General features: G+C 34.4%; 3 protein-coding genes across 5 annotated transcripts; 2 read left to right on the forward strand and 1 right to left on the reverse strand.

The window, feature by feature from the left end:
- The first annotated feature begins 7598 nt into the window (after nt 1-7598).
- Nucleotides 7599-12009, forward strand: LOC108986277 (serine/threonine-protein kinase AtPK2/AtPK19-like). The gene is made up of 7 exons (XM_018958848.2): nt 7599-7691; nt 8530-9482; nt 9752-9834; nt 9933-10053; nt 10191-10364; nt 10966-11070; nt 11403-12009. The coding sequence occupies exons 2-7, from the start codon at nt 8805-8807 to the stop codon at nt 11712-11714; spliced, it is 1473 nt and encodes a 490-aa protein (XP_018814393.1). The 5' UTR covers nt 7599-7691; nt 8530-8804; the 3' UTR covers nt 11715-12009.
- Nucleotides 12010-12478: 469 nt separating this feature from the next.
- Nucleotides 12479-16320, forward strand: LOC108986287 (serine/threonine-protein kinase STN8, chloroplastic). 2 transcript variants are annotated; one of them, XM_018958862.2, is made up of 5 exons: nt 12479-13076; nt 13502-13675; nt 13961-14365; nt 14712-15075; nt 15747-16320. In XM_018958862.2, exons 1-4 carry the CDS (start codon nt 12498-12500, stop codon nt 15060-15062), a joined length of 1509 nt encoding a protein of 502 aa, XP_018814407.1. In that variant the 5' UTR covers nt 12479-12497; the 3' UTR covers nt 15063-15075; nt 15747-16320. The 2 variants fall into 2 exon arrangements, with proteins under 2 accessions (XP_018814407.1, XP_018814408.1); XM_018958863.2 differs by having other exon boundaries at nt 15774-16320.
- Nucleotides 16321-18213: 1893 nt separating this feature from the next.
- Nucleotides 18214-20777, reverse strand: LOC108986256 (mannan endo-1,4-beta-mannosidase 6-like). 2 transcript variants are annotated; one of them, XM_018958820.2, is made up of 6 exons: nt 20574-20777; nt 20094-20373; nt 19701-19895; nt 19345-19467; nt 19010-19221; nt 18214-18806 (listed from the first exon to the last, which is right to left on the reverse strand). In XM_018958820.2, the coding sequence occupies exons 1-6, from the start codon at nt 20765-20767 to the stop codon at nt 18374-18376; spliced, it is 1437 nt and encodes a 478-aa protein (XP_018814365.2). In that variant the 5' UTR covers nt 20768-20777; the 3' UTR covers nt 18214-18373. The 2 variants fall into 2 exon arrangements, with proteins under 2 accessions (XP_018814365.2, XP_018814366.2); XM_018958821.2 differs by having other exon boundaries at nt 18269-18806; nt 20580-20771.

Genomic DNA, 20777 nt, shown 5'->3' on the forward strand with positions numbered 1-20777 from the left:
TTAATTAATAATAAATCATAAATCATTAAATAATTTTTTTCATTAATTTATATATAGTTAATGAATATCAAATAATTTCATTGTGTACATAGATTATTCATACTTGCTTGGAACTTAAGTATAAAATAATTTTATATATGGTTAATGATTAATGATTTATTATTAATTTATAGCATGTATTAATTTATATTTTATATGGTTAATGATAATAAATTAGATAAAAATTACATATTTGCAATGAATTTTCATTAGATTTGATGCTAATGGTAGACGGAATGAGAGAATTAGGAAGTTTTGAAAGTTCGAGGGTCTACTTTGATGCAATTATTAGTTTCGGATGTACATTATGAATTGAGTGAAAGTTCGAAGAAGTAAAATGTAATTAACCCTATCTATAATTTAGATTGAAGAAGGATAAAATATTATAGGCCCAATCCATCAAATGGCCCCCACCAGAAGACAACTTAAGGAGAAATGAAGGAGAGACAATGAGGGGATGAGGGAAAAGAATGTGTCGGAAGGAAAGAATGAAGAAACGAAAAGAGAAGATGTCAGACACACAAAAGACAAGGTTGCCACTCTTTACTACTACTGAGGGGCACGTGAAAAGAGGGATCATATGAGATAAAATGGGAGTGCCAGACGACTACGAGGGCTTCCTCGACTTCTTCTACAGCTCCTTCAACCTTGCAACGAGGGCTCTAGTGAGAATATCTCCTCCAACAAAGAGATTTCCGATTTCTATTTTATAGTGAGGAACGAGTTAGCATGACAGACTATAAAATACTCATATCATAGTGAATTTTTTCTCCAAATGACCCGTGAACGTAGATTCAGTGCCGAACCACATAATTTTATGTGTCTCATTTTTCATTTATTTTTCTTACATTTATTTTCTCTTCACCGTCATGGATGTACGTATAGATGTTGTACAACCACACCAAACCGTTGTCGAGGGTTCCAAACCACACTAATCGAGACTCGAAACACTATTGTTAGCCGGAAAGGACTATTTCTACATTTTCAGCATTGGTTAAACGATAACACTGTTTGTCAAAGTTCATAAATCAATTATTCGAGAATATTATGATAATGTGGTGTGATTAGAAAGTAAGTTTGAGTCATTTTCGATATAGAGGAAGAATAAAGGGAAAAACGCTTGGAAATGCCTATTATTCGACTTGCGAAATATGAAGGAGAGGTTTTTAGGCACTATTAGGATATTGAAATGGTATCATCTTATTTAAATGTATATATTTTTTAAAAATATTTAATTTTTTTTATTTAATTATTATAATTTTTCAAATTTTTAAACAAAATATAAAAAATAATTTAACGTTTTTAAATCTAAAAATAAAAATTATATTTTAATAATATTTTAATTTTATAATTTTTTTATTTAATTTTTTTCTCTTTTATTAAAACTTTATAAAATATTTTAATTCAAATTATTTGATTATTATTTATAAAATTTATATTTTATTATTATTTTGGAGGGAGGGGGTCATGTATATATTAAACTGATCAGTACGATAGAAACTAATAAGAATGTTGAGGTGGGTGATCAGTATGAACAAAAGAACGAGCTCACACTGGTGACGTAACATTTAGCAAGGTTTCAGAAGCTTCGGCTTTAAACAAAAAAAAAAAAAAATAAAATTATTGTGAACGGGAACAAGTCGCATGTGAACAGAATCCCGAGGCGCGTAGGAAAAAAAAATCCCGGTGTGAACAGAAGAACGTTGACACCCGTGTGAAATTTGACAAGATTTTTATTAAAAAAATTATATTTATAATCGTGAGTGATTGTGTAAATATTATATAATTATTTAAAAAAAATATAAATATAAAATTTATATAAAAAAATTAATTTTTTAATTATAAATTTTATTTTTTTTAAAATAATTATACGATATTTATATATTTTATAACTATATTATAACTATATATGTAATATTATTCTATTTAAAATGGGTTAATGATGATCCTTTGATACCGTTTGATCGTTTTGGAATGGCAGCTATAGACCAATTCAAAGAGGTGGGTGGTTTCAGGTTTGCATTCATGAACCCTGCAGCTAACCAGTACATGCACACTTTATGAGAAAAAAAAAAAATATATATTTGTAATCATGAATTATCGTATTTTTTCTTTTAAAAAAATATAAATTTATATAAAAAAATATAAAAATTATTTTTAAATGATGATGTGATGTTTACCTATTTTACAATTATATATAAAATTATTCAAATATTTATAATATGAGTTAGTCTATATATAATATTTAAACGAAGACTATTCATACAAGTTTATATAATTATTTTTAAAAATAATTTAAAATTATAATAATATATTTTTTAAAATAATAATTTTTTCTCATTTTATCTCTTTGATTTATCAATGAGATTGTACATATAATTTTTTATTTTAGACTGTAAATAAAATTTCTTTTATAGTATACATGGAGATTGTGTTATTTTCATAATTCTGAATTTCCTCTGCTTTCAAATCACAAAAACGTGAATTATAGTAAATAATTAGGCACATGATATCTAGATAGGTAGGAGTTTTATACATGATATCACGCTTTAATATTTAAAATTAATCTGATGGTCCCCATGCGACTTGGTACCGACTCCGAGGGAAAAGTAAAGGCCGATGGAAACATGCATGCATAGGTTAAGGAGGTACTGTTAGCTGTAATATCATCTTTATATAAATAATTAATTCCTGGCGATCGATCACTATTATATAATCAAAGGTAAAATTACTATTAGAGGCTTCCATACATATGGGCTTTAGGAACGATCGAGACAAGTAGGGACAAACATTGTACGTGGACTAGTATGGCAAGCACACTGTTGATTGTACTACACAGAACCACCCACCAAATTAATATAGGTTACGGCCGGCCCCAGCCATATTCGCGACGTTGTTGCTACAAATTAAATTGTACAGCTTCTTGCTGGCGGCGTTACATGCATGCAATATATATAAGAGAAAAGCTATTTACCTCCCGCTCAAATCGACTGCTGATCAATTTTTTTTTTTTTAACTTAATGATTAAAAAAATAATTTTAAATATTTATTTTTATTTTTTAAAAATATTTAAATATATTAAAAAAATATAAAAAGATTGGAACGGCATAATAGCCACACTCCATATATAAACGAAACATATATAACATGATGGATCGAGCATTAGCTAGTACGTACATACGTAGGTAGCAGATCATCTATATACTTACAAAAATGATAAGTCACTTGTTTCGTTAGGAGGTGTGATCCAAAGAATTGTTTACACATGTAAGATATCAAATCTCGGACCTTGAAGAGCTATACCACAAGACCGAGGCTTCAACCACTCATGCCAATCCCTTGGGGTTATGCAATTATTTGACTATGATAAACAAAAATCAGAATTATTAAATTAAAAACGTGCTTACCAGTTACTATCAAAAGCGAAGCCATCCAAAATGTAAACACCAAAAAAATAAAAATAAAAAAACGTGATAGTTTGAAAGCCCCATTTAAAGATTAATTTTTTTAAAAAAAATGAATTAATTAGCTCCCCCTCCACCCTCAATTTATTTTTTGTATTATTGCTTTTACAGTTTTTTTTTTCCATTTTAAGTAATTTTCTCTAGCTACTTGTTAGTTTTAGTTATTTTTATTAAGGAAAATGATAGTATAACTCTCAAATATGTTAATTACTCATGTATTTTATTTTATTTATTTTAATTCTTTTTAATGGAAAGAAGTGATTTTTAGTGAATTTCCATTATTTTTAAATTTTTGGACGTTTAAAAAATTTTAAAGAAAAAAAAATTATTTATACTAGTGTATACATTTAATGTGCATCCTAACAGTGTATACTAGTGTCTTCTGGGTGTTCGCGTCAATAGAAGAGGTTCCTAGGCCTGTAAGAGCAAACCCGAACCAGTGACTAATGTTTCGATTGTGTCCTTACCTTTTAATACGGTTTTTTTCAGATTGGGCCTTTGTCGAGTACGTTGGGCTCCATATCCAGATTTATCTGTCGTTGTTTGTAGGAGACGTTGCAGGTTATTCCTCTTCTATTGATGGTTCAGGGCTGTCGATCTCATGAATAATGATAGTGTTATTATTTTTTTTATTATTTATTTTATTTTTAATTTTATTTAATAATTAAGAAAATGAGTATTAGTGAGTAATCCTAACTCTATTCCTATCCCTATCCCTAATAGATTATAGAAAGACTGGCGTTGGAGATTGATGGTCTGGTGGGTTTGAGCATTGTTATTCATAAGCCCATATATTATACATAAAAAATATTTTTATTTTTTTAAAATTTTTTTAAAGTTTTTTTTAGTTTTATTATTCTTAAAATAATTAAATTATTCTACTCATAATTCATATACTACATATTTGATAAGACAATAAAATTAAAGAAATTATAAAAAAGATAGTGTGTGGTGTATGAGACTTAATAATAGAATTTTTCTGTAGGTTTTGAGGTTGATTTCTAGGATTTCTCCATTTATCATTTGACATGAGATGGGAAGGGAACAGGTGTACGTACGTACGGTTTGTTCAGTTAGCTAGCATCGTATGTTGAGCTTCCCATTATTATCCTTTTTCTTTGTTTTTCACTTGAACTATTTGACGTGCATGGTAGTTATTAGTATTGTGCATTTGGATATAATTATATTATATATTAATTAATAGGATAGATTGAGGATCCACGAGAAAGATTCATTTCAACATGTGATAAGCTGCCGCTTGCTTCAAGCATAAAGAAAGCATCATATATATACACTAAATATATATATTAATATCTATATGCTTGAGAAAAAAAATATATATATATATCTATTCTATTATAATAACTGGTTATCGAATTGTAAATAATAACTTTTATTATTTTTTTGTTAATTTTTATTATTTTTCTGTTAAGTCCGTTAAGTCATGTTTTGCCAAAAGATTCTTAAAATTTTTGATCATTTGACGTATAGTTCCCTTGTAGAATTTAATAAAGTATCATGTTTTACTAAAATGTCGTTAAGACTATTGACCATTTGACCTGTAGTTCATTTGTAAAATTTAATGAAGGATCATGTTTTACCAAAAGACCCTTAATAACCCCGCATCGCACATGAATTAACGTCTCTTTTTCATTTTTTTTTATTCTGACAGTGTACTCATTTTCCTTTCTTTTTGTTTCAATTTGTTTAAAATAAAAAATTAATAATATTTTTTTATTATATAGAGAATAAATATATAATCAAATATGGATGTAGACCAATGCTCATACTTTGCTGAAATTTAAATTTTTTTTTAATCTTGATTTTTTATCTTTTTTTAACCTTGTATTTTTTTTTCCAAACAAATAAGCTATTGCCTTTTTCACATTTTTTTTTATTTAAATCATTATGTCAGGTGCATCCCGAGGCTAACGCATCCGAAATTGTTCTCTAGTATATATATATATATATATATATATATAATATAAACAGAATTGCAAAGTTTATATATATTTAAATCGGGTGAGAAATCCAAGTCATGAATTGAAGATTATATATTTTTTTAAGGACGAACCCTAATTTTATTGATTGTACTCACTTTTAGCAGATGAAAATTGTAGTTAGGACTGGATACATGGAGGTTACATATCATCCTAAATTCTAAATCCAAATATCAAAATGAACGGCAAGAACACAAAGGAAAACCGCTAACCTTCATCCAATAGGAATTCCCAACAAATCAAAACACAATTGTGTGCTAACAAGACCTACAATCAAATCAAGATAAAATAAAGCATAAATTATACAACAAAATATAACACAAAAATATATATCGATACCATATAACTTGTAAACCTGCTTGATCCATTCGAATAACTCCCATAATGTCTTTTGGAAAGCTGTCTCTGGTATTAAATACATACTTTGTACCTCTTATGTCCAGTGTTGTTAATTTGTTTGTAACATGGATCCTTTTTCCTAAAAAATTGATAAAGACATACCATGATCGAACGAGCTGTCAATCTAGAAGATTGTATTTAAAACAATAAGAGAAATACTATTTTTTATTTTATTTTAAAGTTTTGTTTGAGAATATAATTGTTTTCATATATTTTTAGATTACTTTATTAGGATTCACAAAAAATTCACTATTATTTTATTAGTATTATTCACAACCTAATTAAAAATGATGATATTCTTAGCTTAAACTTATTATTTTCAATTATATAAAATAATAAGTAACTTTTCCTGAAATAAGAAGAACCAAGATAATGTAATAAGGTTTAAATTGGATCTTTGCATTCTCTCTAAAAACACTCCAATCCAGAACCTAACTTGAGGGCAAGGTAACATGGCTCCTCCCCCCTCACCTTCCTCTTGACCATATTTTTTTTTATCTTTTCTTCTCTTTTGTCAAGTCTGTGTTTTGTGTATTTTTTTAGGTCTAATAATGGAGGAACATTGATATGAGATTTTGATCCCTATTCAGCACGCACCCCATCCCACGGTGGAAAATGGCTGCATGAAAACACTGATCTAGAACTAACCCACGGCGTTCGTTTGGCTCGAGAGAGAAATGGCGTGGGCCGCCTGCGCGTCCTTTACTTCGGCCTGAGCATATGTGAGCTGCCCGTAAAGGGTGGGCGTGGACAAGGGGTGGGCGAGCGAGGAGCAATGGAGGGGGTCATGACAGGGAAAGAAGGGCGGCCGCCTGTGCAGAGGTGGAGGTGGGCGATAGGGTGCTCGTGCGAGAGAGACGGTGGTCGTGGTGGAGACGAGCGAGCCAAACGGTGGAGGGGCAACTTGAAGTCGGTGGAGGAGAGAAGCAGCGGCTGAGGTGTCGGGGGAGGGTGCCACTGGCGAAAGTAACACAGGAGAAAGCAACAGAAGAAAAAAGGAAAAAATGAAAAAAAAAATTTGAAGAAGAATGTGGGCGGTGGGAAAGGAATGAGATGTAGCTCTAAGTTCAATGTTTTTTCTCCAGTGTTTTATTTTCGGTGTATTTTAAGTTTTGGTGTTTGTTTTTCTTAATAATAAAAAAAAATAAGTTATTGGACTTGGTGTCCATAGTAGTAGAATATTATTCCTCATTTGGGAGGAGTCGGAGAGATAGTAATCCTCCTCTTGGGGAGTATAAAGATAATATTTCCCTTTTTTAAAAGAGAGAGCATTTAGTTATGTTTTTATAGAGCTCTCATATCTGTTAAGAGAGAGTTTTTAGAAGTTAAGACAATATCTGTTATAAAAAATTTTTTGTGTGGGGGTGTCCAGAGTAAATGCATTAATTTGGCTTATAATCTAGATTTTTTTTGTACTGACAAGTAACTTTGATTTATTGAATAAAATGAAGTTTATTTTCATAAAAAAAAAAAAAAAACCAAGATAATTCATTCGCGCGTATGAACAGAGCAAGAAGGTTTTCACCTGTGGCCGCACGGAACCAAAATCCTAAAGGCATAAGGCATATTCCTAAGCCTAAATTAGCGTTCTTCTGTTTGACAACTTGCCTTTTCAGCCAATGCACCCTTGCCACGTGTTACTTCCAATATTCGACCATCAATTTTCAGCATATAAGCGGCGAAGCGTAGGCATTCCTTTCGTTTAAAACCACAAGGAAAACGCACCAAAAAACGGAAACCCCATCTCTACAGTCCTGCCCTTCCGCCCCTCTCCTCTGCAACCTTCCAGGTACTTTCGATTCTGTTCCTCTTCCCTTCTTTTCTTTTTTTCAATTTTCTTTTTCACGATACAGGTTTTATTTTTTATTGATCTGTGATATGATTTCGAAAAGTGAGGAAACTAAGTAATGTTGAACACATCTGATTATGCGTTGAATGTTTCGATGTTGTCTTTTTGCACCTATTATGTCGGGGTTTGATTTGCGTGGATCTTTTTTTTTCTTATGAGTCGCGTTCTGTATCAACCTAGGGCTCCAATCCTGCTGCGATTTATTCAGGGTTTCATTTTGATTTTGCATCTCGATATTGTTTGGTTATCAACCTCCAACTCGTTTTCGTATGCCGGTTTTGTCTGTTTCGTTTAAGTAATTACCATATTTCTTTATTTTTTTATGTGGATGATTTATTTGATTACGAAAGATTAATTTGTTTTCTCACTTGTACGGGCTCGACCTCCTTTGTTTTATGTTATCTTTTTCTGGTTCGACTTAATTTTTGAAATTGTTGTTCGGTACGATAATTATAAATGGTGAAAAGGTTGAAAAGTGTAATTCTAATTTGTGATTGAAAGGTTTGCTCATGACTGAAGCCAATTGAGACCACACCTAATCCATTGCTTTGCTTCCCCCAATCTATCTCATTTTGTATGGTTACTGTCTGTTGCACTTCTTTATTGATTGGGTTATCAGAGGGTTTGCTTGTATTATAAAGTTTTGATCTGACCCAAAATAAATTTTAAGTTCTTTAATTTTATCGGCTGTTAAAAGTTATCAAAAAAATTTATGGGTTTGATAAGTGGATTTATACTTCTGATCACAAATTCTTACATTGTTTTCCTCGGAGTGCAGATTTGACTACTTGATCTTCATGAATTCAAGAATTACTGAGACATCAGTGGTTTCCTGTAAATCGGGAAACAAGAACATCCTTTTCTTCTGGATTCTGTTTTGCTTGCTGCCAAAATTTTTGGGAACTCCTTTTGCATTCAGGAACTACCTGTTAATCAAGGCTATTGATAGGCGTTCTTCTGCAGTGCGAATCTTAAGGACTTCTGGAGAGATCAATCTGTAGTGGCTAGTGATTTCGGCATCTGTTCTTCTCATCCCTCCTCATACTTGTTAACATGGTGTCATCTCAATTACCTGGTTTTACCAAGACCCGCATTTGCAAACCATTGCAAACCCAATTACTTTTTCCTGTGAACCCCACAGATGCTGCAGTTACGGATCATGTTGAGCTGGATTTCTCTGATGTGTTTGGTCCTCTACCAGTTCAGTCTTCAATGGAAACAAATTGCTGTGATTCTGGTAACTCCATTTCTGCAGAAGATGCGAATGAGCTAATTTATGATGATCCGGTTGTCATTTACAGCCGATCACATTCTCTAGTTGGCCCTTCTTGTATCAGTCAATCGTTGAAGCTCAGCAAGCTCACCATTCATGAGTCAGAGGATTTGGTGCAACTAGCGGAGTGTGTCGAAGGAGAAACGATTAAAGAAGTTCAGAAACCTGCCATTGAGGATGGAAAAATTGAGAAATGTTTTAAAGATGTTGATGGAAATTTCATGAAGGTTGAGAGTGTAGGCATTGATGATTTTGAGATCTTGAAGGTTGTTGGGCAGGGTGCATTTGCAAAAGTATATCAGGTGAGGAAAAAGGGTAGTTTAGAAATATATGCAATGAAGGTCATGCGGAAGGACAAGATTGTGGAGAAGAATCATGCAGAATACATGAAAGCTGAGAGGGATATTTTGACAAATGTAGATCATCCCTTCATTGTCCAGCTCAGATACTCATTCCAAGTAATTTCTACATGTTTTAAGTATTTGGAAGTTTTACACTTATAATATATATTGGAGCTTGACAATTCCAGAAGCCTCAGTTTTGCTTCTGCTATTGCTTTATATCTGAGCATCCCATCGGTATACAGAATTGCTATCTTAAAATTTTACTTCTGACATGATTGTGTTTACACAAAGATTTAGTGGAACAACTTATTTGAATCTGAATGAGGGTGGTTGGCTGCATGCTTTATGATGAGAGTGTTGACTTGAGTTTTTCTGCCATGCAGACAAAATATAGATTATATCTTGTGCTGGATTTTGTAAATGGGGGTCACCTTTTCTTTCAGCTCTATCACCATGGCCTTTTCAGGTACCCCTGATTTCAATATTGTAGACTATTTGAGAGCGTAACTGTGTAGGACGACTCGGGCTAATAGTCTTAAATGTTATTCTATTTTATTTTTGCAGGGAAGATCTTGCCCGCTTATATGCTGCTGAGATTGTATCTGCGGTTTCTCACCTCCATGCAAATGGAATAATGCACAGAGATCTTAAACCTGAAAATATTCTACTGGATGCAGATGGCCATGTACTCTCTCTCTCTCTCTGTGTGTGTGTGTGTGTTTGTGTGCTCTTCCATCTGTGCCTTTTGTGCGCGAGAACATGCTAATTGTCCTCTCATCAACAAAGAAATATCTAACTGACCTTTACCCATTTATCAATTAGGCAATGTTGACTGATTTTGGACTGGCGAAGAAATTTGACGAAAATACGAGGTCTAACTCCATGTGTGGAACTCTAGAATACATGTCACCTGAAATTGTTCTTGGAAAGGGGCATGATAAGGCAGCAGACTGGTGGAGCGTGGGAGTCCTATTATTTGAGATGCTAACTGGCAAGGTTAGAGTTCTACTTGCATTTATTTGTTCTGGTTGGTGTTTTTTCTATTAACAGTCTTTTGTCATTTAGATGCTGGAGCCGATTTTTAGATTATTTGTCACTAGATGTCTTACAGTGTTTTACACCCTTCAGAGTTTTTGTGGGTTGAAGGTGAAGATTAGTGTTGACTGTCTCATATAGTGTGTTCTTTTCTTTTTCTTTTTTTGTTTTTTGGGGGGGGGGGGGGTTGTGTTAACATGGCCATATGGTGGTGGAATGCTTCCACCATGGTATTCTGGGAAGTTCCCTATTTCTTGCAAAACTTTCTTAGAATGATAATTGATTGTTGTCTTCTTTCAAGTGGTGCTTTCTATCGTGTGTATTTCAGAAAGTTATACCATGAGAATGCTTATCAGTTTTGATACTTTTCTACAATGCTCGTAATAGTAGTTTTGTTCATAGTCATATGCGCATTAGTTGTATAGATGTATGAGATTACAAATCTGACATGTCTCAATATGGTCAAGACTTTGCAACTTAGAACAAAGATTTATAATGGGGATATATCAAATTTGTGGTACCAGACAGTTACAGTGTTTCGTTCTGCTTTCTGCATGTACAGCCTCCTTTTACTGGGAACCGAGAGAAAATTCAGCAAAAGATAGTAAAGGAAAAGATCAAGCTTCCAGCGTTCTTGACAAGTGATGCACATTCTCTGTTAAAAGGGGTAAATCTTTTTAGTCTTGATATACATGCTTTTTAGTCTCCATTAATTGAATTCTTCATTCTTGTACTGGGTTTTTGAGCCTTCGAAAGTTGATGATTGATTTTAGGTCTGTTTAATTAGCATTGTCTTTCTGGTTCTTTTTTGAATTTTTTCTGCATTTGTCAATATGGAAATTAGCTTCTAGAGACTAGAGAATTGAGAAATATTGTCTATTATTTCAAGTATTACAATGAATGAACAAAATGCTATTAGCTCTGAACAAGGTTGATCTTTATCTGAATCTTGTGCCTCATTGCAACACAGATCTGAGTATGTTAATTCTTCTATTGCAGCTGCTACAGAAAGAAGCAGGCAAGCGCCTTGGTTGTGGACCTACTGGGAGCGAGGAAATTAAGCGTCATAAGTGGTTCAAGCCAATCAATTGGAAGAAACTGGAGACCCGACAAATCCAGCCAAGTTTTCGTCCTGAAGTTGCCGGGAAGCACTGCATAGCTAACTTTGAGAAGCGCTGGACGGACATGCCAGTTGTGGATTCACCAGCTGCTAGTCCAAATGCTGGTGGAAACCCTTTCATGGGCTTCAGTTATGTGAGGCCTGCAGCTTATTTTCTTCAGAAGGATAGCTCCTCCACCACCTTCCACTAGATGCTCTACATACATCTGCCGGGAATTTCCTTATTTTGGGTGTCGACACACGTGTCATTTGTTCTACATGGAATTCTTACTTTTGGATTGGGAAACCTTATATGGTCTGCAATTACTTGTTCTGTGTCACTAAAGCTAGTATGCTAAACAATTGGTCGTCCGCTATTTTCTTTGGTTAATTTTGAAGTTGAACTGTGAGGCTCTGTTTATTTATACCCTGGAAATGGTTTTCACTGCTGAACACAAATATATATGATATGATGAGTGTGGAACCTGTATCAACCAATCTTAATTATGTTTGGGGGCTTTGACTTTTTTTTTTACATGTACAATTGATGTTGAACACATTGGGTTTCTAGTAAATATAAAATCCAATGCGCGAATTAAATAGAAGGGAAGAGAAATTCATGGCCTTTTAATGAAACAAAATAGCAGATCCACTTATTCTATATCCTGGTGCTGCCATTTATTTGGTTTTTCGTCTGTATATTATCTATAGACTTATTTTCCATTAATGATATTATAATTTAAGGTGTTTTTTCTTGTGAATTATTTTTTAATTTGATTTCTAGAGAATTTTTTATTTTTTATTTTTTATTTTTTATTTTATGGTGTTTATTAATTAGTTTTTTTATTACAAGATTTTAAATTTGGTAACATTGTATAATCTACTTTTTTTTTTTTTCCTACCCAATACTCCCGGATGGCATTAATGCCACGTCGCGAATTATCAGCCTCTGCTGACACTAATATTAGATATTCTCTCGTGAAAGGAGTCCAGACATGGCTTCTTTGCTTTGTCCAACTCCGAGTGCTCTTCAACATAATCCTAGGAGTTTCTGCTTCTCTCCTTTGAAGCTGACTTCTCCAACAAATCTCTGTATCTTCACGAACCGTTTCAAATATAACCGGCTAAGGTGTAATGTATTCTTTGAAAACGTCCAAGAGGATTTCTTGGAGAATGCTCTTCACCTGGATCAGTTTCCCGTTCTACGATATGGGTTTTGGCAATTTCAGAGAGTTTCTGGGGAACTTTCCGAGATGCAAAAGTGGGGGTTCCTGGTATTTGCTGGGCTGACTTGGATTTATTTAACTTCAAGGCCTGGTATTCTCCTCGGTGCCATTGATACATACCTTCTGGCTCCTCTGCAACTGGGTTTGGACAGTTTGAGTGGAAAGAGGAACTTGAACACTTCGGATTTTGTGATAGGTCAAAAACTTGGAGAAGGGAACTTTGGTATTGTTTATTCTGGTGCCATAGTTCCCAAGAATGTGGCTGCAGAAAACAAGGTGCAGAATAGACGAAGAAGAAATGCGACGGAATTGGATGAGAGGGTGAAGGAGAAAGTCATTCTAAAAAAGGTATCTCTGCGATGGCTCATGGTTTTATATTGTTCTTTGGTTCGATTTGGACTCGGATGTTCTCAAGACCGGTTGATATGTATTTAAATTCTTTCCTATGTCCCTTGGTAAAATGAAGGTCGTTTGTGTTTTTGTTTTGGCTTAAAAACTACCAATTAGGAGCCTCAAACATATTGCATTGCGGTTAAACATGTTATTCAGTAAAATCATCTCCAAAGTCCCTTGTCTCAGCTTTGGGACCTTTTTTTTTTAATGGAAGATAGGTCCCAAGTTAAATTTCAAACTACTCTTGCCCTTGCTATTGAACTCGGTAAAATCTCGAACTAGGCTTTCCCTTGTTACTGAATTCCAGAATCCACCTTCTATAATCCTTTGCCTGAAGTATAAAATTGTAAATTTGGTTCTCTATTGGTGGGAATGTGCAGGTGAAGACTGGAATCCAAGGGGGTAAAGAATGCGGTGACTTTGAGGAGTGGTTCAACTACAGGCTGTCTAGAGCGGCCCCTGAATCATGCGCTGAGTTTCTTGGAAGTTTTGTTGCCAACGAAACAAGTTCTCAATTCACAAAGGGAGGAAAATGGCTTGTTTGGAAATTCGAGGTGCAGTTTTTAGACATCAAACACAGATGCATTGCATGACAATTAGGACTCACTGAATGCTATGAGTATGTGATACCGAATGCATGAAGGATAAGTATCCTTGAGTTATGCCCTTAACGCAGCATGTTGGTTTATTTATTTATTATTTCCTTTGAATCTTTGTGGGATCACTTCATGAAAGGCTTCTTTATATCACATGCTTGCATATTTTCTACAGTTGTAAGTTCTTATAGGGATGCACAACTATACCCGGTGGATTAATTTTTAGGGATATCCATGTGACAGGGTGATCGCAATCTTGCTGATTACATGAAAGATCGCAACTTCCCTTTAAACTTAGAATCTGTCATGTTTGGGCGGGTCTTGCAAGGAGTGGACTCTGTTAAACGAGATGCTTTGATCATCAAGCAAATAATGCGCCAAATCATTACCTCACTGAAGAAAATACATAACACAGGCATTGTTCATCGTGATATAAAGCCTGCCAACTTGGTGGTGACGAAACGGGGACAGATCAAGCTCATAGATTTCGGGGCAGCCACAGATCTTCGGATTGGCAAGAACTACGTACCCAAACTTAGCCTGCTTGATCCTGATTATTGCCCCCCTGAACTATACGTACTCCCGGAGGAAACACCAAGTCCTCCTCCGGAGCCCATTGCAGCGTTCCTTTCTCCAATCCTCTGGCAGGTAACAAGATTTCTTTATTGATCAATTTTAATATTGATGAGACGGGCAGGTTACAAAAGATTTCTACCATTTCTTTTTGGTGTTTTCCTGGGAAGGAACACTTCAAATATCTGTTTTTAAAGTGGTATAAGGAATAGCAAATTAAATAACGGACTTCTGGGCTTGCACATGATAATCATCTGATCCATTGAATTTATGTACGACTTTCAGTATTCAGACCATAATCTGATTTGTGAAAAGCCTTATGAGCTTTCTTTAACACTGCAGAGCATATCTCCATTTAAAGCATGGGTTAAGTTATTTTGTTCCCCCAAGTACTAAGTGATGTTTGCAAATCTTGTTGCAGCTGAACAGTCCTGATCTCTTTGATATGTATTCTGCTGGGATTGTACTCATGCAAATGGCAATACCAACCTTAAGATCTACATCAGGCTTAAAGAATTTCAATTCAGAACTAAAAACAGTTGGGCATGACTTAAATAAATGGAGGGAATACACGCGGTTGAGGCCTGACTTTACAATTCTTGATCTCGACTTGGGTAGAGGGTGGGATCTGGCCACAAAGCTTATATCACAGAGAGGTTTTCTCAGAAGGGGGCGTATCTCTGCTGCTGCTGCTCTGACGCATCCTTATTTTCTGTTGGGTGGTGACCAGGCAGTTGCTGTTCTTTCAAAGTTTAGCTTAAATAGGAAATGAATTGCTTGGTGATGTAAGTAAATATTTTCCCCTCTGGCATCCTTCCATTTTCTGAAACTTTCTTGCTAACGTCATTAAATTTGATAGGACAATGCATGAACCTCCCTACTTGATTGCTAAAAGACTTGGAGGACCCATTAAACCATGATTTCTAGGACTTTAACCTATTGATTTTTGGCAGTTCATGACACGCGTGCTCAAGAGTCATGCCAACCTGCATACAAAACTTGTTTGGAGTGTTGTTTGTTTTTGGTCTACAAAACTTATCTATAGTTGTTATTTCCACTATTTAGTGTTCTTATAAATATGTATGCTAAATATATTAGTTTACATAAAAAAAAAAAAAAACAAGTATATAGTTGTCTCTGTGTAGATCTCTCAAAGTTTTTGTTTGATTCCTTTGTCGAAATATAACTCGTCTGTGTCACAATCTGTAGTAAAAAAAAAGAAAAAAGAAAACCATGAGCAGAAAATGAGTTTCAAACTGTAATTTGATCATTCCTTCATTTCGTTGGTCCTGGTTGAATGATCCCCAAGTGATTAAGTTGCTTGTTGTATCCCTCGAAGGCCAATCTTGTTTTCATAAAGTATCTTGTAACTCACAGTTGACTTATTGTTTAATTTTTTTCCTGCTAAACATTTCAAGCTGTTTTAAACATAATTTTCTTGCTCACTTCATGACAGGGAGCTGTTGTATTCTCTTTGATGCAGTGGCAGAAGTTGAAGCCACACCGTCGATGGCTAATAATTACTGCATTTTTGGCATAAGATGACTGGAGTACATGCATACATACTTGGATATTTGATGCAATCACGACAAGAATAGTAATTCAGAGTTTTGTTTGGCAACTGTTTACAACATATCAGAGAAGGTTTAATAACTTTTCTCTCTTTTTTCAGTTATTCCAAAGATTAAAAATCCCATTCCCATTTGGCAAATTGTTGCACTTTACATACTTTATTAGCACCATTAGTTCCATGGATATCTTAACTGAAGGAGAATTCGAGATGTGTGCTCGTGCCACAACCAAATGATCTGTGATCAGAACCAACAATCAGATTAATACAAGTATCATATTTGTATCTTTAATTGGGACTTCCTGTAACATACATGCAGTAGCAGAAGGTGCCCCAGCTCTTCATTTGATCATGATATTTCTTTCCTTTCTTTGTACAACATTAACAGATGTTATTATTATTGTTCTTATTTAATTTCAATCCTGAAATGGGCTCCTGTCGTTGCCCCGTTCTTTTGTCATTTGGATTGGAACAGCTACAACCCAGTTCATCTACTACTATAGGGATAAAAACAACTCGGATTATACACCTAGGGTTGAGCATCGACTTAGTTGAAGTTGGATTCCCCTAAATCCGACTTTGACTCTGTCGGAATTCAAATCCGAACTCTGAATTAGGCTTCATATTTAGCCCAATTTAAAAAAGAGTTTTTTGTGGCCTTTCAAATTTCAATTTTTCCAAAAAATTTAAAATTAAAACTAAATCATTCATGACTAATTTACTTATATACTAATATCTAACTTATTTTTATACTAGACTTATACTATAATGTCTAATTACATGTTATCATACTATAGTATTACATATTATTTCTTGTATCTAATCACATGTTATTATACATTATTATTACATGTTATTATACTAATGTCTAACACGTTTCTAGCTTAATTATATACTAGACTTTCTAGTGTCTAATTACATGTTATTATATTTTAATAAATTAGTATATGTGTTATTAATTTATTATACTAGACTTATTTAAATATTAGTGTCTAATTTATTTCTATATTTTATTATGCTTGGTACTAATACTATGATGTTTACATATACTAAACTATCATTAGTCTATTTATATTATAGTATAAATATATTATTTTATAATAATTAGCTCATATTAATATATTATTGAATTTAACTATATAAGTTCTAGTTATATAATTATATAATTATACTAGTATATATGATAAATATATAGATAAAATCATATTTTTATGACATATATACAATATCAAAGTCAGAGTTGGAGTCGTAGGGCAAAGTCGGAGTCGGACCATAAAGTTGAAGTCGGATCGTATCAGAGTCAAAGTCGGTCCAACGACACCTCCGACTCCGACTTTGATTGAAAAATTAAAAAAAAATCCGATTCTGACTTCGTTTTGTCCTAATCGGAGTTGAGCCGAATTCAGAATTGGATTTTTGAATTTTTGCTCAGCTTTATTTACACCAGAAAAGAGAATATCGATTGAATTGAACACAATAATACAGTCATGGTATTTAGCCAAATATATAGTAGCTAGAAGTGTATTTGAGATATATTTTTGCTGGTATTGACCCTGATTTGGTTGTTTAAGTGGATTTTTGAAGGATTCCAAAAACTTGGGGATGAGGCGACAAGTGATCATGCAGATCGAGCTCCCTTGTTCCGTGAACCACCAAGACCAAGTGGTCATGATGATAGTTAAATCTTATGTTAGTCTCGATATATCCAATGTTTGGCAGTTAGGCAAGAAAGCAAACCTGCATACTTTTAGTAACCTTAGATACTAAATTTTGATTGGGACGTAACATCCACCAAGGGCAACCGTAGGCATAAACAAGGAGTGGGGGGAGGGAGGGAGGGTTCTTAATACTCAAATCAATATTCATGTAATGGTTTATTTAAAGAGATAGGTATCAACATAATAAATCTGTTATCTTCTCCTTTGGATTGTTCATCCAGGTTCCGGACCGGGTATACCTGGCCCCGAATCCATATTTCAAACCTAGGCCGGGTTTCGGCCCGGATTAACCGGGGTTATAACCTGGGCTGGAACCTTAATGAATCCGGATTTTTAAAATCCGAGTCTGGCCGGGTGTGTGTTTTTTTTTTTTTAACAAAAGTCTGCAAAAGTCTATTATTAATTTTTTGTAAAAAAAAACAAATGGTAATGTTGAAAAGCATAATGTTTTTATTTTATTTTATCTAAAAGCCTATATTTCTGTTAAAAAGCATAATACTAATTGATCATTGTCCATAATAATAAAAATGTATCAAAATGGAAAGCTATTTTTTATGTAAAAAATAAGTTTTAACTAAATGCATGCAAAAGAAAATTATACAATATTCATCATGTAAAATGCATGCAACACACAATTCGATTCACTACATATTACATTATTTTATATTTATACATTACATTATAAAACACAAAAATTACAAAATATGAATTATACAATCAGTAGCACGGACTTTCATGATCAACTTTTATTATAGTATTCCAACTCATTCGGACCCCGCAGGCTCCTTATAAGTTTTACAGATCGTCATGGTAGAGGAATGTCTCCAAAGCAGGCTTCTTCTTGCAACCCCAATTGCATTTCCAAGAGCAACGGGAGTTGAAGATCCCGAGCCTTGAGGAATGAAGGGATATGATGTGTGATGTTGACGGAGATTTTGACAAAACAATTGCATATCCATCATCCATGTTTTCCGTCCCTTCAGGGAAAAGCTGCCACAGAAGACTCCCGGCACCACTTCCTCCCTTCTTTGTAGAGTCCAATTGGGTCTTGTAAACTGTGTTGAGAAGGGTGTTCCGGAATGACAAGTTGTAGCCAGGGTCCCTTGATGATACCCCAAATTCAGCAAACACAACAGGCATCCCGAGATCTTTCTCAGCATCTTCTATGTGAGCGTCCATCCACGACTTCGTGAATTGCAGATGGGCATCAGATATTGATTGTGAAATCCTATTTCAACGATATTTGTATTACTGGATCAGAAGTTATCATAATCATGTCTATCTATAATAAGCAGAAAGGTGATCAGATCAATGAGTGTAAACAAGCTGGAAAGCTCGCGCATTGACAATATATAGTCACAAAGCATACATCTTCGTAAAATTTTCATATTTGAAGAGCAAAGTTTTGGTCAAGTGAGTAGGGTGACTCACCAAGAGTCTGCATAAATGTGAACTGAAGCGAAATCAACACCAAGAACCTGATGGTTCCTAATGAAATCAGTTCCCACTTGTTGGGCGTATGTATTTGGGTTCAACTGAACCCTGCCAGGTGTTGAGGGACCATAAAATCCTTCCGAGCCAATCTCCACCAAGTGTTTTGGATCCATGCTCTTCACATAGACTGCCATTTCTTGTATCCATGACTAGAAAACAACGGAATTTCACTTGAACAATAGATCAGGGAATCATGAAGAGAATCTTTCCTCGATCGAAGGCAATTAAACAAGAATTAGAAAAAAAAAAAAAAACAAGTTGTGAAAACAAACCTGCAGTTTATTTCCAGTGGGATCAGAGGTGCATCGAGGTTCGTTCATCAGCTCCCATGCAAAGATAGTGGGGTCGTCCTTGTAAGTTATGTTTGTGAGTGTATTGACTCTATTAAGAACCGTCTATATACATCGATAAAGCATTAACAATATAGATAAACACAATTAGATTAAATCTGAAATGTAAAAGAGATAAAAGTGCAAATCCCAAGAACAGAGAGCTACTTTTATTAGCAAAGCACGTCTATGATCAAATTAATGTTCAGTATTCAAGTTTGATGTGATCCAAGTTCGATTTAACGGACAAATTAAAGATGATTATATATATAATATAATAGTAGCGAGCAATTACTAGCCTTAACATGCGCCTTGTAGTAGCTCCTGAGAGTTTGATCAGAGAAGAAGTCATCTCCGGATGTTACATTGAGGCCAGCAGCTTTTCCCCATTTCACATACTGTGCTTTGCCTCCATACGCATCCCAGTTGTTAGTTAACGATAGTATGAGCCGGATCTTGTATTTCTTTGCTTCACTCACCACAAAATCCAAGGCCTGCAGGATGTCACTCGAAAAATGGAAATGCAGATCTATGAACATCGAAACGCTGCATGCCAATGATATTCAATGCTAATGCAGATTCTTAAAAAAATAAAGTTGATGTTTTTTAGCCAAAAAAAGAAAGAAAAAAGTAGAGTTCACAAGCACGCACGAGACCCTGGAAACAGTACAGTACTACTTGAGAGTACGTACCTTGAAAACTTCCTCGTCGTAAACTGAAGGAGATTTCTGGAGAGCTCGCCATTGTCCATCATTAAATGCCCATGTCCTGCAAACTGTTAGACCCACTGAAGATGCTTGTTTAAACAAGTCCGTGACCTTAACCCTGGTGGACTGATCCGCAGCAAATACCATCAACCAATACGTGTTGAATCCATTTAAATAGAAAGGTTGGTCGTTAACCACAAATTGGTTCCCTTTCTTTCCTACCATTTGCCATGCATCATCTTCCATGCTACCCAGCTCATTAATCCTGAAAACATGCATGGATATATCAAACACATGCACATGCACAAAAGATTGTGCATATTTACACGTAAATGTGTACATGATCCAAGAAATGTATATGTATATATGTTTCCTGTGTGTGGTTTGCATCTTTACATCTGTACAAAAACAAACTTATAGCAAAAACTAGAAAGATAAGAAAGCTCTGTAACAGGTTATAAGTACCCATAACTTCTGCTATGATCATATGCTAAATGATTTTCAGTGCCGGCCTCCACCATGGTATCCATCACTTGCTCCTCTAAATCTCCAGTGGCACCTGCAAATATGGTGGAACTTGAACTCATTTGAATAACAATCATAATCCCAAAGATAATGTGCAACAAATTCTTTTTCATGAGAGTATCCATGGTGATCATGAGCCACAAA

This window comes from Juglans regia, chromosome 3, assembly GCF_001411555.2.
Source record: "Juglans regia cultivar Chandler chromosome 3, Walnut 2.0, whole genome shotgun sequence".
Lineage (NCBI taxonomy): Eukaryota > Viridiplantae > Streptophyta > Magnoliopsida > Fagales > Juglandaceae > Juglans > Juglans regia.

Coding starts and splice junctions, on each gene's coding strand:
- LOC108986277 (XM_018958848.2), top strand. CDS start 8,805: ATGGTGTCATCTCAATTACCTGGTTTTACCAAGACCCGCATTTGCAAA. Junction 10,054..10,190: donor TACTGGATGCAGATGGCCAT/GTACTCTCTCTC, acceptor TTTATCAATTAG/GCAATGTTGACTGATTTTGG. Junction 10,365..10,965: donor TTGAGATGCTAACTGGCAAG/GTTAGAGTTCTA, acceptor CTGCATGTACAG/CCTCCTTTTACTGGGAACCG.
- LOC108986287 (XM_018958862.2), top strand. CDS start 12,498: ATGGCTTCTTTGCTTTGTCCAACTCCGAGTGCTCTTCAACATAATCCT. Junction 13,676..13,960: donor GGCTTGTTTGGAAATTCGAG/GTGCAGTTTTTA, acceptor TCCATGTGACAG/GGTGATCGCAATCTTGCTGA. Junction 14,366..14,711: donor TTTCTCCAATCCTCTGGCAG/GTAACAAGATTT, acceptor ATCTTGTTGCAG/CTGAACAGTCCTGATCTCTT.
- LOC108986256 (XM_018958820.2), bottom strand. CDS start 20,767: ATGATCACCATGGATACTCTCATGAAAAAGAATTTGTTGCACATTATC. Junction 20,374..20,573: donor GATCATAGCAGAAGTTATGG/GTACTTATAACC, acceptor GCATGTTTTCAG/GATTAATGAGCTGGGTAGCA. Junction 19,222..19,344: donor CCACTGGAAATAAACTGCAG/GTTTGTTTTCAC, acceptor GTTGTTTTCTAG/TCATGGATACAAGAAATGGC.